The sequence below is a fragment of the Hoplias malabaricus genome, chromosome 15 (assembly GCF_029633855.1).
Source record: "Hoplias malabaricus isolate fHopMal1 chromosome 15, fHopMal1.hap1, whole genome shotgun sequence".
NCBI classification, from domain to species: Eukaryota; Metazoa; Chordata; class Actinopteri; order Characiformes; family Erythrinidae; genus Hoplias; species Hoplias malabaricus.
The window spans coordinates 13306286-13324440 of record NC_089814.1 but is presented as its reverse complement, the minus strand read 5'-3'; the positions used below and the strand labels follow the sequence as shown (position 1 = coordinate 13324440).

Sequence of the window (18155 nt, the reverse complement as noted above, 5' to 3'; positions counted from 1 at the left end):
ACTTACATATTTATTTATGTATTTAATTGTTTATTAATGGAAAATTCAAATAAGAATGCAGAACGTAACTGCTGTACATTGACTGATAGATAGATAGATAGATAGATAGATAGATTGATTGATAGGGCGGTAAGGTGGCACAACAGGTAGTGGGGTCTGGGGTTGTGGGTTCAAGCCCCGCTCCAGGTGACTGTCTGTGAGGGCTTCCTCCAGATGCTCTGGTTTTCTCCCACGGCCCAAAAACACACATTATTAAGTAGACTGGAGACCCAAAAGTGTCAGTAGGTGTGAATGTGTGTGGACCGGCACCCCCTCCAGGATGTACTCCCTCCCAGTGTCTCCTGGTAGACTCCAGACCCTCCATGACCCTAAACTGGATGAGCGGGTACACGCTATGAATGAATAAATAAATTAAAATGTATTCACTTTTTTTAATATATCAATGTAAATGGAAGATGAGGACAAAGTAAAACATGTGGAAACAGTGCTCCACTTTTTCTTTCTTGTACAAACCGTCAGTTGTTCACATGATGAATGATGCCCAGACTCAAAATCTGTTAATTTTGGGTTACAGTGCTAGAGTAGGTTTAGTAAAGAGCCACTTCTCTTTTTGCTTGTGTGTGTTTAATCCACAGTAAGGACATTCTGCTATTTCTTTTTAATTGACCAGAAAATGGGATCTCATGATACAAGATTTATTCCTTAATCACTAAAGGCTAGTCACATCCCTGCAGCTGTGTTTCTGGGAAATGGACTTCACTGTCGCTTAACACCATTAACTATGTTAAAGATTTAGAATGGAAATTACTCATATTGCTCTGTGCCCATGTTTTATTCTAGACTCCCAGTACAGGCACCGATGACAGCCTTTATAAAGACACACTTTCTGTTTTGATAAAAAGTAGGCATGGGCATGATTATTCAGTTAATTGAAAACCAAAAATGTTTCTGATGATCAGTTTGTAAATTAGCAGTTACTAATTGTCAGTGTCATGAATGAACCAAAACAAACGACATGTCCTAACTCTGTACTCCACCAAAGGGTTCTGTAAAACATATGCTTTCACAGATGCTCTAGTCTTTAAAGCAAAGAAGAATAGAAATCCCATTGCCAGTTAACCATCAGCTCCATACCCTCCTCGATCTGGAGCAGTCAGAAAGTGTTTTAAGGGACAGGGCTCTTTCTAAGCTGTCTTCATTCTTGCCTTATCCAGGAGCATGTCAAAAATATTTTTAAACAGACATGCAGAAATGACATGCAGACTGGTGGATGTTACTGATACCAGGGAATCCTTAAACCAAACAAACTAAGGGAAACTAAGACAGAACGGCTCTACGTGAAGAAGAGAACAAAACTTGGAACAGACTGAAAACGACCAATAGACTAAGAAAAAACTAACACAAATTCAAGTTGCAGAAGACAAGAAAGCTAATAATACAAGACATGCCTGGGCACTAAGCAAGACACGTGGCAAATGTAACAAGGGCAGGACGATCACGTGGCAAAATGTGACAGGACGTGGAGACAAGCAGGAACCAAAACAAAATGCAGAACCTAACATGTAACAAGAGGCAAAAAATTTGAAAATATTACATGAAGAAATGGGGGCGGCATGGTGGCGCAGCAGGTAGTGTCGCAGTCACACAGCTCAAGGGACCTGGAGGTTGTGGGTTCGATTCCCGCTCCGGGTGACTGTCTGTGAGGAGTTGGTGTGTTCTCCCTGTGTCTGCATGGGTTTCCTCCGGGTGCTCCGGTTTCCTCCCACAGTCCAAAAACACACATTGGTAGGTGGATTGGCGACTCAAAAGTGTCCGTAGGTGTGAGTGAATGTGTATCTGGGATCATTGGGCGCAAGGCGGGACTATACGCCAGTCCTTCACAGAGCAACACTCACACCTACGGACACTTTTGACTCGTCAATCCACCTACCAACATGTGTTTTTTGGACCATGGGAGGAAACCGGAGCACCCGGAGGAAACCCACGCAGACACAGGGAGAACACACCAACTCCTCACAGACAGTCACCCGGAGCGGGAATCGAACCCACAACCTCCAGGTACCTGGAGCTGTGTGACTGCGACACTACCTGCTGCCCCAACATTAAGTGTAAGGAACTCAAAAGGCAGAGTTTGCAGGAAAGAGGGTACAATTTACCAATTACTATCTTGGATTTCAGATGAGATATAGGATTAGCATGTGTCCTCATTTGGATATATTGTGTATTTTTCCATGATGTGCTATAATTTGTAGTGCGAGTGTCCTTCATTGCTGGGTGTGCTTGTGTCTACTGTCAGATCCCATTCTTCAGTTAGGCTCTGTTTATGTTCTTGGCCCTGGTTGTATATGGTTTACTGCTGTGGTGCTGTAAGTTGTGTGCTGATGTTTGGAGGACTTTGTCTGAGTGTGTCTGTTATTAAAGGGCCAATATCATGAAAAACATATCATGTGTGGGTTTTCATTTTTTAATTAAAATATTGGATGCACTCGTTTACTCATGTGTTTCTGCAGACTACTTTGAACTTGTTGCATATATGATGTCACAAAAAACAAGGTATTTAGGTATATCCATCTTTTTAGCCCACAGTATTTTATCTCCTTGCTTTTGCACTGAAGATACATGGAGTATTTATATACAGTATGTGAACTGCAGGGAAAGGGCCTGCTGGAGTAAATGCCTCTATTGTCCAGGGAAAGTTTTGTACTAGATTTTGTTTTCATTCAGTGACAAGAGCATTAGGTAGGTCAGGCCACCAGCTGAAAATGGCTGAACTCAAATGAACATTTGCCATTGAGAACATGGATTCCAAATATATGTGGCGGGTAAGAGCAGAACTTTACCCCTGCTGTAGAAGCACCAGTGTTGGGGGTTAAAAAGAAAAAACAAATCTAAACACATAGAGGTGCCAGATCCACTTAAATGGATCCGGGTCACATTAGGCATTGGAATGGGGTCTTTAAAATACAAGTGTAAGACTGCTGTTTCTCTCTCTGTGTGTGTGTGTGTGTGTGAGAGAGAGAGAGAGAGAGAGAGAGAGAGAGAAAGAAAGAGAGAGAGAGCGAAAGAGAGAGGCTCATATTGTGCAGCAAGACATTTACATTTAATGTGAAGGCTGAGGCCTTGCAGGGATATGAGTAATGGAGGACTAAATGCACATGTGCTCACTGCAGCACTTTCAACACTTTCCTCTACTCTCTGTGGTAGCTGTAATGTGTTTGAGGTGGATTCTTTATTTAATCTCTCTCTCTTTTTGTGGATCTCTCTCTTTCTCTCTCTCTCTTTTCTCTCTCTCTCTCTCTCTCTCTCTCTCTCTCTCCCTCTGTGTGTGTGTGTGTGTGTGTGTGTGTGTGTGTGTACATTTCATCATCACTTTACACACCTTATTGTTGCTGTTAGAGCAAAAACCTTATCACCATTTTGTTATTTATTTTTACATAATGTTTTGGAGAAACATGAGTGAACTCTGTGAAATTATTTTATAATTTTTTTTTCCACCCTTCCTCAAGTCAAGAATTTTAGGTGAAAACATTTTTTATGTTTGACACTGTATATAAACCTGTTGGTTTTTGTGACACTTGTATGCGTGTATATATATGCATTTGTGTGTTTATATTGCTGCTTAAATGACATTATATTATTAGACAAATATAGGACCTTTGGCAAGGGGGCTTTTCTTGGTGTTTTTCTACAGGCTGACCACCTGAAAGTGCTGCATTTGTTCTGTATTTCTTCCCTTTTCTCTTCAAATGTCTTTCTAGTTCAGAGACAGAAAATATGAGATGGCAAAATAGACTGTCAGAAGACACACTCACACTCTCTCACTCTCTCTCTCTCTCTCTCACACACACACACACACACACACACACACACACACACACCCTCAACCTCCAGGTTTTTGTTAATTTGGAGTGCGACAAGCAGATGGGTCCAGAGATATTGGATGCTCACAGAGATTTAAGTGTTAAGCCTTTAACTGTGTGCAAGAGGATGTGTCCCCTGCTTCTTCAGCAGCAAACCCTGTGTTTAGTTTAAATTGCCAGTTAATCAGGTTTTATGCAAGAGCACTGAGGCATTTTTACAGATTAAGGAACAAACACAGGAGAGAAAAGAGAAAGAAAGCAAAAAACGCATATTTCCCCTTGGCCTTTGGGCTCATTAAAAATCCCATGACATCCGTCATAACGAGATGTGGTGTTAACCCCGCTGCTCTGACCAAATTACCCAGCGTGGCCTTTATTGATCATGGCCTGCTAAAAATCCCACAGCTGCAGCTTAGCTAATCCTCTCCTCCCCACCAAATTTCTGTTGCTGTTTGAACTGCTTCATTAGCATGGTGGTGTTGTGCAGTTTTAGAGACGAGGATAGTCTCCAGGGTAGACTTTTTGAACTTTCTGAGAATTCTTGATATTTGCCTGCTTATATTCCTTTGCCACAATGTTGACATTCTCTAATATTGTTTTTCAGTTGTGTATAGGGTTGCAAAGGGGTGGAAAAAATTTCAGATACATTTCCAGTAAATTACTGGTAACTTTCCATGGGAACTTGGGAAATATTCCAAAATGTAAACTTTCCATGGAAATTTTTGGGAATTTTGGGAATTAATAGGAAATATTGAATAGTTTAAAGGAACTATATCATACACTATCTTCAATGTACATTTTTTTTTTTTGTCAACAGCAGACATGAAGGCATAATACAAATAATAACTATGACATCTTGATGCATGTGGCATTCTTCTGTTAAATAAAATGACATTAGATAAACTCTAAAGCTAATGGTCTTCAAAATGTTAAATAAATAATAAGTATTAATACTTATTAATAAGTATTAATAATTAAAAAGTATTAATAACATTTTGCGGCAAATAAAATATAGGTAGCTAGCCAATGTTAGCCTTGGTATGCTAACCTCTTGCTAGCCTGCTAGCCTTGGTAAATTAGTATCTTATACGAAATTGCTCATTAAGCTTTTCTGATTTACCAGATAGCAAGCAACTGTGAGATTACACTTTGATTGAATAATTGCTTAAATGTTTCAATGCTACAGCTGTCAATAAAAATATGAAACTCATCAAAACTTACCTGACTTTAGGTAGTCCTTTGGTTCAAATGTTTGCTTTTGGTAGTGGTGAGTGTCAGGTTTCTAGAAATCTTTTTGGACACATGCTGTACATGTGATGGAGGAATGAACAGTGCAGGGGGTTTGTCAGTGTGTAATGTGCCATGTGCCTGGGATTGAGGAGCAGCTTTGCTATGCAACTTTCTGATTATTTTTGTCAAGATTATGCTTCAGTATTTTTTCATTACTGAAAAATACTATATGTAATGAACTATATGTAAGCTTCTCACCTTCAGCTTAGAAAATTCCCTTTTTATTCCGGTTATTCTGTTATTTTCTATCTTGGTTTTGATATTGCTACTTATTTTATTATGGGGCATTAGAGATGGGCAGTATCCAAATTTTTCATACTGTCATACTATTAACTTGCTGTGGAAGTTGCACTGTCAAAGTGCACGATTCTCATATCTGTCAACACAAAGTCGTGTGAAGGGTTTTTGCGTTGTGCAGTTCAGCTCAGCTTTAGCTTCAGCTCAGCCTAAAAGTGCACTTCATTCTTCTTAACTTCATTCCTTGCTCTTTTAACCCAAACTCTGTGCTAAACTCGCAACTGTGATGGGCTACTGGGCTTGTGTTTTTTTTCCCCCACCTGTTTTCAGTGTGGCCTCACCATTCAGTGAGCTCCCACGGCACCCCCTCCCTGTGACTCTTAAATGCACATGAATGATCTCTGGCTTGTACTGAGACACTGAACAGAAATTTTTATACAGCACACGTCATAGTTTTGAAATACCCCCCTCGTTTTGTGATACCGTCAACATTTTTAAATACTGATGTATACTGCATTACCATTTTACTACCCAAATCTGGAGGTCATCTTTATACATTTCACATTTAACAAACCAAAGATGATTAATTAGATTAAACGAACACAATGGATATTTCATTCATTCACTCATTATCTCTAACCGCTTATCCAGTTCAGGGTCACGGTGGGTCCAGAGCCTACCTGGAATCATTGGGTGCAAGGCAGTAAGGTTGCAAGGCAGGGGGTGCCAGTCCTTCACAGGGCAACACAGACACACACACACACGGACACTTTTGGGTCACCAATCCACCTACCAATGTGTGTTTTTGGACTGTGGGAGGAAACCGGAGCACCCGGAGGAAATCCACGCGGACACAGGGAGAACACACCAACTCCTCACAGACAGTCACCAGGAGCAGGAATCGAACCCACAACCTCCAGGCCCCATGCCACCATGCCACCATGCCACCAATGGATATTTCATGAATGAAAAATGTTGCATTATCCATTGTGTTGCTGTAAAGGTACACTCAAATACTACCAACAACGTGCACACACACACATACATGCACATGCATGAACAGACTCACTTTTTTTGTTTTAATGGTAATGAAAAATGTCTTTTTCTGTGCTGTCACCATGAGACTGTGAGGATTGGGATTATGAAATTACTTTTAACCCCTGCTTAGTATTCTACCTAAATCTCCAATAGAATGACACAGCAGCCCAGATCCAAACACTGAATACCTGATCACACACAATTCTGCTGCAAGTATTGCTTCAGTGTCATGTGCCAATGAAAGTACTTCAGGGGAAATGTATATAAATGGTAAGCAGTGGTCATCAGACATTTATCATAGAATTACAGAGAAGATATTATGACCACGGCTGATGTTTGGGCTGAAAGGCAGATGATTGTTGTATAGATTTTTTTAATAGTTTAGTGCGGATTTTGGGTAAGGAGCTCAGTTATATTGAAATCTGAGTAAATTATGGTTTTATAACAAGTTAATAAACCAGACTTCATTTATTTCCAATTATTCTTCTGAGTGTTAATATGTAGTTTATTTCACTTTTGTTGCATTATCAGCTTTTACTTTCCAGGGAAGACTATCCTCAAAATATAGAAACAATGCTATGATGATTCAATGGAATATACAGTCAAAGGACAAATTAAAGATAAAACCTCAGTGATTAAGTGAAGGAACATAATAGGTTCCAGATGGTTGGCATCTGTATTAGAATTAAAGGAATGCTAGGTAAGATTGAATATTTTTGCTCCTGGGGCTCCCTCTAGTGCAGTTTATTTTTACAGCACTGTACTGAAATCAAGGGAGGGGTTGGTGTTTTCCTACTGTCCTCCAAAAATTACATAGTGTGGTTTCTGCAGTGCTGAGCTCAGACTAGCAATGACACAGGCTGTATTTGCTGTATTACAGGTCAGTGGAGCATGACAATGATTTTGATGCTGTAATTTTAAGGTAGAACATATTGTGAATTAATGTGTATTATAGGAATACACAGTGTTCCTTTTAAGCAATAAACCTTATTTGTGGTTTTGCTGGTTTCTGTTAATTAGCTCTGTGTGTGTGTGTTGTAACAATGTTGATGCACTATGGGTGCACATTATTTTGTTTTGTTTTAAGTTTTTATATCACTTATTATTTCATTAAGCCTGTTTTCCTGTTGGTATGAATGATGTGATGTTTCACTGCTGGACTTTGGGCTTGCCACTGTATTGAGCAACACTGTGACTGAAACCCCCTTGGGATGAGAAGGGTCTTCCCTTCTAACACTTTCTTGGACTGTTAAGTCACTCATAGCTGTGGTCTGGGAATTCTCCCCCTGCAGCGGAGAGCTGAGTGTATGGAGAGGGATAGTTTTTTTTTGTTGTTGATTGTGTATGGTAGTTCTGTGAGAAAGGTAATAAATAAAATAACGATGAGAACAAGCTATTTTCTAACAGCAGTTGTGAGGGAGAAAGATACAGACGGAAAGCAAAGCAGGAAAAGGAGAGCCTACATCCATACTCCACTGAGAGCTGATCAAAAGAAAAGTGTCTCAGAGAAAGAGAGAGAGAGAGAGATAATTGATAAAATTATCACCAGAGTGAAATGTAATGTACTTGAATTATATAAAGGGGATGTATAACCTTTCCCACAAGCTAACAGTCCCCTGTGTTGTTAAGAAAACTTTTTGTAACATGATTTAATCAAAATAATCCAAGTTTTGTGTTTACTGTTTTGAGCTACACTGCCAGAACACTAGGGCTGAATCTCAAATATCTTCCTCCACACTATATAGTACTCAATGGGGTGTAGTAGTAGTATTAGTTTTACATATCTTTAAAGTGCACTATTTAGGGAGCAGGGTGCTAATTGGAACAGAGCAAAGTTTACAAGTACAAAGCCAGTACTTTTTCTTCTGCATGTTCCACTCCATGTAGTGAGTTGTTTACTGAGATATCTGTATTTTCTTCCTTGTTCTACATTGTTAGTTCACTCTGTGATGTCAGTTTTCACCATGAGTTTGCTACTGTCTGTAGTCTCTGTAGTGTGTAGACGAGGGGTTCATTTTTCTGGACTTCTCTTCTTAGCTGGTTCCACGTATGTTCAACTGCAGACATGACGCGTTGTTACATTTCTAGAGAGGGTGGCGTCAGTCCACGGGTTGTCCACTATGTAGGTTAGATGCAGAAGCATAAATTGCCCATTACACTGTTGACTTGAAGAGTGAAGGTGATTTAACTGGAGGATGGATAATGCTGAAGAAGTTCATGAGCTGCAGTGTGCTTTGTCATTGAGCAGTGATTTAGAGATATAGTGTATAGAGCTCTCTTCACACAGCACAGCAGGCCCACATAAATCCCAGCAGCCCACACTTAAACAGCTCCCAGACAGTGTGAAAAAGCTCTGCTTTAAACCGATTTTGAAATGCTCTGCTTGAAGTATATCAACAATATAACATACCTTTGTTCTTTTTCATTCATTGTTGTGTTCTCTCTCTCTCTCTCTCTCTCTCTCTCTCTCTCTCTCTCTCTCTCTCTCTCAGGCGGATGCATCGACCAGTTTTCTGCGTGCTGCACGCTCAGGTAATCTGGACAAGGCTCTGGACCATCTCAAAAACGGAATTGACATCAACACAGCCAATCAGGTAAGTGCATCCTGCAGCTGGCATGTGTTTGCGTGTTTGTGTCTGGCCTCATATTCATTCTGTTTCTACAGGTATACCTCCAATGATAATTACAATAAGGCTGTCATGGATAGAAATCACAAATTGCCAAGGATTGTTAAATTCTGTAGTCTTTGATTTGTGATGTGACAAGCTCCTCAGTGGAAGATTTGGTGCCCTTCTGACCAAAGACTGCCTTTAGCAGATGCTCTTACACAGAGCTCTTATTAAGTACTTTGTGTTCAGTTAGAGATAGTATCATAGCTAGTACAAATAGCTTGTGTGTAAAATCACAACTCTAAATGGTTCTGGAGGAAGCGCTGCCTCTGAAGGAGCTACAGAATGTTATAGAATAGTGCTCTGCTTCCTCTGAGGCAGCAATCATGTGCTATTCAACTATGTCTTAAGGTGCATTTTCACACCCTCCTCTGCTGGATGCACGTGGGTGTAATAAGTGTTTCCTGCGCCCTCCAATTGAAACAAGAGCAAAGAGGAACTAGGCACACCTAGTTTTGCCATACCGCCATTTTTCATTCATTCATTCATTATCTGTAACCGCTTATCCAATTCAGGGTTGCGGTGGGTCCAGAGCTTACCTGGAATCATTGGGCACAAGGCGGGAATACACCCTGGAGGCGGGCTGTCATTTTCTGTCATTTCAAAAACAGGGAAAGCCCAAAATACATACCCATGTCATTGGAAGGTCTGGAGAACCTTTGGTGATTCATATGTATGTCTTAGTTTACATGTGGTATTTATTATGTGATTGTGTTATACAGAAATATGAAGGGCAGGACTAATAAACGCAAAAACGCAAAAAGCTTTGTTCATAATATATAACACCAGCATCAGTGTTTTTCTTGTTCATTTTATTTAAAAATAAATACTAAATGATCTATCACCAAATAACATTTTGTGAATCTAATGAATTACAACTACTTATGTATTAAATGTAACAGGTTAAATAATGTGGAGTTTAAGGAGGCTGTGCACAGACACAAAATGTCTCCCCACCACTTCCAACAATATTTCAGGCAAATACACACACTCAAGTGAAATAAGACAAATTCAGCAGTCCTCCTCTCTCTATGAGATAATAACGTGTGTAAATGTTGCCGAGTCATCCTGCTGAGCTTGTGAACTGCGGAGAAACGTTGTGCTACGTAAACAATGCCGAGCCATCTGACCAACGCGTATGGTGTCGCGCCAAACACAGCCCCAGAAACACCCACACAAATGGAGATTGTTCCTGTCTTATTTCCTATTGTTCAGACATGGTTTATGCCGAAGAACCTACTGTTCTTTGATTCCAACTGGGAACTAATATTTCTGGTTCGTAAACCAGTTTATGTTGGTGGAAATGCGCCGAATGGTTCCAAATTCAGTTGAACTGCAGTGTGAAATATGGCTGAAATAACAACAGACAGTGTAGTAGGGTCACTTTATTTTCTCTCTGTGGAATATGGCTGAACTAATAGTTCCTACTCGCGCATGCACGTTTCAACATTAGGAGTCAATGAGTCAGTCAGTCAGTCAGTGAAAATCACATCCATTTTGAACACAAAAAGGTAGCTTCACTCATTGCATTGTGGACTTGTCACTCAAACAAGGTGTCTTATGATTGGATAGATGCATTATATTGGTTGGATTCATTTGCATAAATGTCAGAGGAAGCAGAGCAATGTTATATAACATTCTGTAGCTCCTTCAGAGGCAGCAATCATAACTCAAAGGTGCAAATTCTTCAGAATCTGCCTCTGAGGCAGCAGAGCATTATAACAGCTTCCTATTAGGCAATGAATTACATTAACTGCCATTCAAGTAAAACAAAATGTACTATATTGCACATTTATTCTTTCAAAGTAATTTCTGTTAAACACAAGGGTTCAGGAGGAACTTTACTGGTTTATGGCGTAGTATTTGAAAATCTCTGCCCAGTGCATTTTAACCAATCACATTTATCCCTTCCTGTTGCCTGGAAACACATTACAGTCCTTCTGCCTCAAAGGCAGCTCTGCCTGCAAAACCACTTTGAGTAGTGATTTTGCACATGTGTACAAATAGGTTAGAGTCTAAAATTGCCCTTGAACTCAGACACTGCTGGAAAGGAGCCAGTACTGGTATCTAGAAAGAATGATGGGAAATTAAACACAAACCAAAGTAATATCTAGTGAGTGTTGTTAATTATGCGTTCACATCTAGAAGAAGATTTAAGTATAGCATATGTGCAAATACGATGCATTTCAAAGAAACCTCACTTAAGTGATTAATAAAGAGAAGGGTCTTCAGTCTGCCTTTGAAGACTGTGAGGGAGTCAGCTATTCAGGAGCCAGTGGGAGTTCACTCCACCATCTGGGAACCAGGACAGAGAAGAGTCTTGACGTTTGTCTTTCAGGCATCTTGAAGGATAGTGGGTTATATCTGGCTGTACTTAAAACGTGAAGGGCCCCAGCGATGTCAGAATGGTCATGTTATTTTTAAGAAAAATAAACCAAAACAATTTTATTAATACATTTTCCATACATAAACAACTACCACTAATTATTTATTATATTATTGGTATTTGTCTGGGGCGGTAGTGTCACATTCACACAGCTCCAGGGACCTGGAGGTTGTGGGTTCAAGTCCTGCTCCGGGTGACTCTCTGTGAGGAGTTTGGTGTGTTCTCTGGGTGCTCCAGTTTCCTCCCAGTGCTCAAAAACACATGTTGGTAGGTGGATTGACGACACACAAGTGTCCATGTGTGTAAGTGCCGCCCTGTGAAGGACTGGCGCCCCCTCCAGGGTGTGTTACTGCCTTGCGCCCAGTGATATCGGGTAGGCTCCAGACCCACCGTGACTCTGAATTGGAAAAGCGGTTACAGACAATGAATGAATTAATGGTATTTGTCTGCATTTTAGAAATACTGATGACATTCAATATATATTCAGGAAAGTCATTCATACATTCATTCATTATCTGTAAGCGCTTATCCAGTTCAGGGTCGCGGTGGGTCCAGAGCCTACCTGGAATCATTGGGCGCAAGGCAGGAATACACCCTGGAGGGGGCTGCTGAGGAAAGTGTATTGAAAAATACTTTATTTTTAGGTAAAATACAGGAAGTAACAAGACTAAGCCATTACTGCGTTTTAATCAGCTTTTACTGAACCCTTAAAATGACACAAAGTAAGAATGCAAGGGAACGACCAGCAATGTGGGCTGGGTGTATGGGACTGAAAGAGCCTTTTATTCACTATCCACCCTAAACACAGGATGATTAATAACTCCCTGCCAGCGAAAACTATCACACAACAATTCCAACACACACAAACACAAATCCCCCCAAAACACTAAACTAATGAAAATTCCCCCGCAAGCTCCCCAGCCCCTCCCATGCCCTGAGCCACTGCAATATACTCTTATATTGCCCAGCTGTTTTCAAATGTATGAGTTAGGAATTTATGCATATTGGAAATGGTAAAATCCTATGTATGTGTGTGTGAGGAAGAGTTTGTTCCCCTGTGTTTCCTGGGTCTTTTAGTGCAGCTGTGTTTACCCTGTCATTGCTATGATGTGTTCTGTGCTGTAATGAGTAAATGGCTGTAATTAATTATACCAGCACGTCGTCTTGTCTTTTTTAAATCTTGCTTGCTGCCCATGCTTTTTGGCAATGTTCTTGCATCATCACACAAAGTTAAGGCTAAGAATAGAGAACTGTGATGTTGAAGAATAGAGATGTGGCTATGTTTAGAGCTCAGAGACGCGTTGGTGAATGGATTTATGTTTGGCTGGCTTACAGCATACAAAGCACTGTAAATGAACACCCACTTCATACGCCTGCAGCCTGAACACACTGAGCAAACAGACACAAAAACACACACACACACACACACACACACACACACACACACAGTTCATCATTCACAGACAAACTCTCAATAGCTGTCAGCAAGAGTCTTTATAACTAAATTCAATATGGCAACCTAAAGTTAAACACTACGTTCCCCTTTAAAGCAAAGGAACACTTGAGTATGGCCAGATATTTGCAAAAGTTTGGTCACTTTTGGTCAAATGTTTTGTTGATATCCTGTTTGGGGAAACACATTGCTACATCTGCACATTTTAATAAACAGTTGCTACTGATTTGAATGTAATATTAATTGGGAAAAAAATGTTCTTCTCACCTGATAGATAGCTAGGAATCAATCACACACAATACTGTGAGTATGTGAGAGTAAGTCAAGCACACTTCTTCTGAGACATGCACAGTAAATGTAGCTACCATTTTCAAATGGTCACTAATTTAATGCTGCTGGACTGCTCAACACATTCAGTTGCGAATGCTCACTGCTCAGATCAGATGCCCACATGCTGTGGCCTGGGATGAAGGGAGAAAGGGGTCATCCTATCCACCCAGAGAACAAAGCCAGTTGTGCTTTCTTGGATAACTGAGTCATCACCGGGGATCAAACCAGCGATCTCCTCTTCTTCACATTTCAAAAGACAGTTACTATTTATTACTATATAATGTATTCTGGGGGAAAATGACTATGCTTCCCCAGAAATTATTCACAAAACAGCTGTAGCAAAGGCAGTTGATATAGAACATCATTACATGTAGATGTTTAAAAAGATTAAAACGTGCTCTAAAAAAATCAAATTAAATCTCTACAAATTATTGTGTTAATCATTTTAAATAATACAAAATATAATGTTTTTTTTGTGTGCTTTTATGTACATCATTAAAACACTTTTATAGATTAATACACATTAATACACATTCTATAGATTAGTAAATAAACAAGGTTGCAAGTTCTCTGTGCATGCAGTATTTTGTGTACTGCATTCAGAAATTAGTACATCGTCACATTGTCAAGGTAAGAGAAATATTCCATGAGTTTCTGTAAGCCCTGAGGGTGAAGTACAGTCTGCGGTCTAGCTCCGAATAGTTCTTTTTGACAACACTAGTCTGAAAACCTGAGCTTGGGACTGAACCAGAGCCATATTTCTAAGCAAACTATATAGTAGTGGAAGCAAGTAAGCAGGTGAACCAGCAGGATTTGGGCTTTCATTGTGTAGCAAGATCCAGGGGCAGCACACAACAGCAGACAAATTTCATGCTGATGGTGAGCCTCCAACAACCACCACATCTCACTACACACTAAACCCAAACACACACGCAAACACCTTAACAACAGTGATACAGTTAAACCCCCAAATAAACCCCTAAATAGTAACCGGTGGATGTCACTGTGCTTTTTGGTAACCCCCATGAATCCTAGTCCCACCCAGTCTCCACACACCTGTGCGGTTAAGGGCTGTATGCCCTTGTCATCCTCAAACACCTACACACTCAATGGTAAACCATTCTGGTTGCCGGTTGGTTGAAAGAACCTGTAATTCTTGATGTGTGGTCCTTTTGGAATGTACTTTTAAGACATTCTTATCATTTATCGGATTAATTCTGGAGGAAATAATCGTTAGTCTGAATTTACATTATAATCCACAATTCTGCTTACCAGCTTTGTTTCACTCTGTGCACCTCTCAGTCGTTTTTGCTTTGCCCTTGAGGAGCTCACAGTACTGATGCCACATGGTAACACAAGGGCAACAGGACAGGGCATTCTCATTACTGTACAAGCATCTGGTGTGTAGTTGAATCATGAAGTGAAACGTCTGTAGCCCTGTAATCTATCTCATAAACTACCCCTCACTCTCTTGGGACTGCATTAACCATGATATCAAAGTGTGGTCCATACACAGCTTGAAACAGGCACCGTGCAGCTAACAACACACTGTGCAACCACCATAGCTAACACCGCTGAAATATGCCCTAGCTCTTTCAACCCCACTCTGGATCCAAAAGAGAACAGTGCAAATGCTCTGATCATAAGTGTCAGTGTCCACAATGGATTCACATTTAATCTACAACCAGTCCACCTACCAACGTGTGTTTTGGGCTGTGGGAGTAAACAGGCGCACCCGGAGGAAACCTACGCAGACACGGGGAGAATAGACCAAATTCCTTACAGACAGTCACCCGGAGCAGGGCTCAAATCCACAACCCCAGGACCCTGGAGCTGTGTGACAGCGACACTACCTCCTGCTCCACTGTGCTGTCCCTAGACCAGCTCATGTGATAATACTGATGAGCTTATGTAAGAATTTGACGCTGCTTCTGAGGGGAAGGGAGATGATAGCAGACCACTGAACTGGAGACATGGGTTTAATGACTTTTTTGATTTATGATGCCTGAACTAATGCTAAAAACAGAATTCATGTTTAGTAAAAGTTTGCAGAAAATTCTTAACTTTTTGAGAACGCTTATTATGAAGAATATGCTCATATTAAATGCATTTGAATAGAATTCATTTTGTTTTAATAGAAAACAACCTTTTTTTCAACTTCAGACGTTAAATTTAGGCCATTAACATAGACTGTATATAAGACTCTTAGATACAGTCTATGGCCATTACGTAGTGGCTCTGTGTTCTGAGCTTCAACCAATCACAGTTCAGTATATTTAAATATTTAAATGAGAATATTACAGTTACAGAGCTGAACATTCCCTGTTAGAAACACATTTTTATGTTGGCTAAAATATCATTTATTTTTAACTACTATACTATGGTACTACTCTACTGTACATAGCCAGCAACTTTTTTGGAGACTCTTTAATATGGAAGTATTTTACTGACAATACTTTAAATAATAGAACAGATTGAATAGAAACTATTTAATGAATACTTACTGATATAAAAAAATGTGTGCCATTTTTCCAGTTTGTACTTTTTGATAGTTGATGTAAACTCTCTAACCAATAATGTCATCATTGTGGAGAGAGAAATGTAATTAAAACATGTTCAATTACCCAAATTCAATTCCAAAACATTCAGTTTTGAGTATCATTCATTAATTCAGTGTCTATAACCACTCAGGGTCAAGGTTTCAGTTTTGTTAAATTACATGGAATTCTTTGAAAATACAGCTTAGATTTGTTTTGGGATGAGATATCTATGTTCTTACTTACAATATCTGATCTATCATATCAATCATCTCTGCTGTCTGCAATTCTAACCAAGCTTTGCATTGCATCACACTTAAACATTCTCTAATTTTTTTTTGCAACCTATGCATTCCAGCCTTCAAAATCTGCTCTTGAGGGATGAAAATTTGAGGAGTCATGTTGCTGAACTGTGACTCTTCATCATTAAGCTTCTAAGGCACTGCAAATATTATTTCATTATCCCCACCCCCACCCTCCATTCTCACACACCTCTTCATCTCTATCTCTGTGCGCATGCTTAGTACAGCTGCAATATGGAGCTTGTTCTCTCACTGACACTGCGGTAAGAGGGGATTCCAGTGTGCCTAGCATAGCAGAGCCCCCATATGGCCATCATGAGACACACACGAACACAGGATTTTCAAAAAGCAGAACCTATCAGCAAGATAACTAAAGTTAAATCTCACACCTGTTCTGTGAAAAAGTGCCAACTAGTCATATTTACTTATACATCAGTGTTTCTCATCCCCAATCATTCCCCACCTCAGAAAAGGAATTTTTGTGCCCCACCTGTACTATATCGCCCCAAATAATGGCAATAAAATAAACATGCAAGTTTGCAATTTTCTAATTTATTTAAGTAACACCAACTTCTATCTCTACATCAGTAGCTTAACATTGTAACACCAGATACAGCATCAACACCAATGTTCAAAAATACAGACAATTGGCCACTAATTAAACTGTGCTTCAGTTTCTTACTTGTGCAAAAATGAGCAAAAGGCAGGTGCAAGGGCGTAGGAGTGAGTTTGACATTGGTGGGGGAAAATATTTGCTGAGTCAAAATATTAGATAGCTATGAGCTGATTCCTATGTCCTGTGCAGATAAGGCAGTAAAATACTGCATTCATAATTATGTGGAACAGCATTTGATTAACATTAACCTTAGAGAGTGAGGCTGTATCACAGCAACACTACAGAAAGCACTACTACACTACAGAAAGCACTACTAAGTGTGGAAGGGTGGTGTGTATATATATATATATATATATATATATATTCACACTATTCAGTGCTAGCAGTGTGCAGTTTGGGACACGGCCAGAGACTAACATTAACTTGCTGCATGTATAGAGTTCTTTCTCACAACCGGAAGCAACTCTCAGATTCTCCTGTGTTACACTAACAGTTATATACAAGCCGTTTTATAACTGTACTTAGCCTTCATTGTTAACTGTTGTGCTCTTGTTACTGATGTCAAGCCCAGAGCTGGTAAACACTAACTTTATAAACCAGACTGTGATGGTGAATTGAAGGCCAGTGAAGCTGATGATTGGAGCAGCTTTACATTTGAACAGGTGCCTTAACGAATGCCAAAAAAAGAATCACACTGTGTCTGACTCACAGCCAAAACACGTTAATATCAGTGGCGCATTTTCAAAAAAAAGTTTTGTGAAATAAAAGCCTATTTTGCTTTCAGACAAGCTACGTTTTCCTGAGGCCCCATCTAATGCTCTTTTATTATATGTAAGGGCTATTAATGAATCTATTCTGAGTGGATGCTTTTTAAAGACACATTTACATTGTTTGTACCTTTGGTGACCAATAATGCACCTCTACCGTTACTACCGTGAACCGTCCAGGACACCTGTACTTGAGTATGGTATCTCTACTTACCTCTGGTTAAAGAACTATATCTGTTAATATATGTTTAAAAACTTAAAATTGTTTACAGTAATGTTATAATAAGTGACAATTTAATTTATTAATAAATCCAATACTGTATTTTTCAGCAGTCTACTGATCTCACTCACTATCAATATCAATATATGGCAGGTTTTTTTACTCCAAGAACTGTGCATGATTTTATCTCCATGTGCTGCTTAATGAGTTTCACTTTCACAGTCACTTTGCTGTTTGGTCAGATATTTTTAGCTTGCCTATCTGATGGATAGATGAGCAGAAGCAGAGGTATAGAAGTGCTTGGCTTTGGATTTTAACAGTTTTTATTTGCTCTCTTTTTGGCAGAATGGACTTAACGGGTTACACTTGGCTTCTAAGGAAGGCCATGTTAAGATGGTGCTGGAGCTATTGCACCATGGAATTGACCTTGAGACCACCACAAAGGTACCC

The 18155-nt window shown here is 39.7% G+C and overlaps 1 protein-coding gene across 4 annotated transcripts in view; it reads left to right on the top strand.

Moving 5' to 3' along the window:
• The window catches only part of ank1b (ankyrin 1, erythrocytic b), a 107098-nt gene that overhangs the window by 46199 nt on the left and 42744 nt on the right, over positions 1–18155 (top strand). For all 4 annotated transcript variants that reach the window (XM_066646008.1, XM_066646010.1, XM_066646009.1 and 1 more), the window contains exons 2-3: positions 8918–9019; positions 18051–18149. In XM_066646008.1, coding sequence (XP_066502105.1) covers positions 8918–9019; positions 18051–18149 — 201 coding nt within the window. The remainder of the gene's footprint in view (positions 1–8917; positions 9020–18050; positions 18150–18155) is intronic.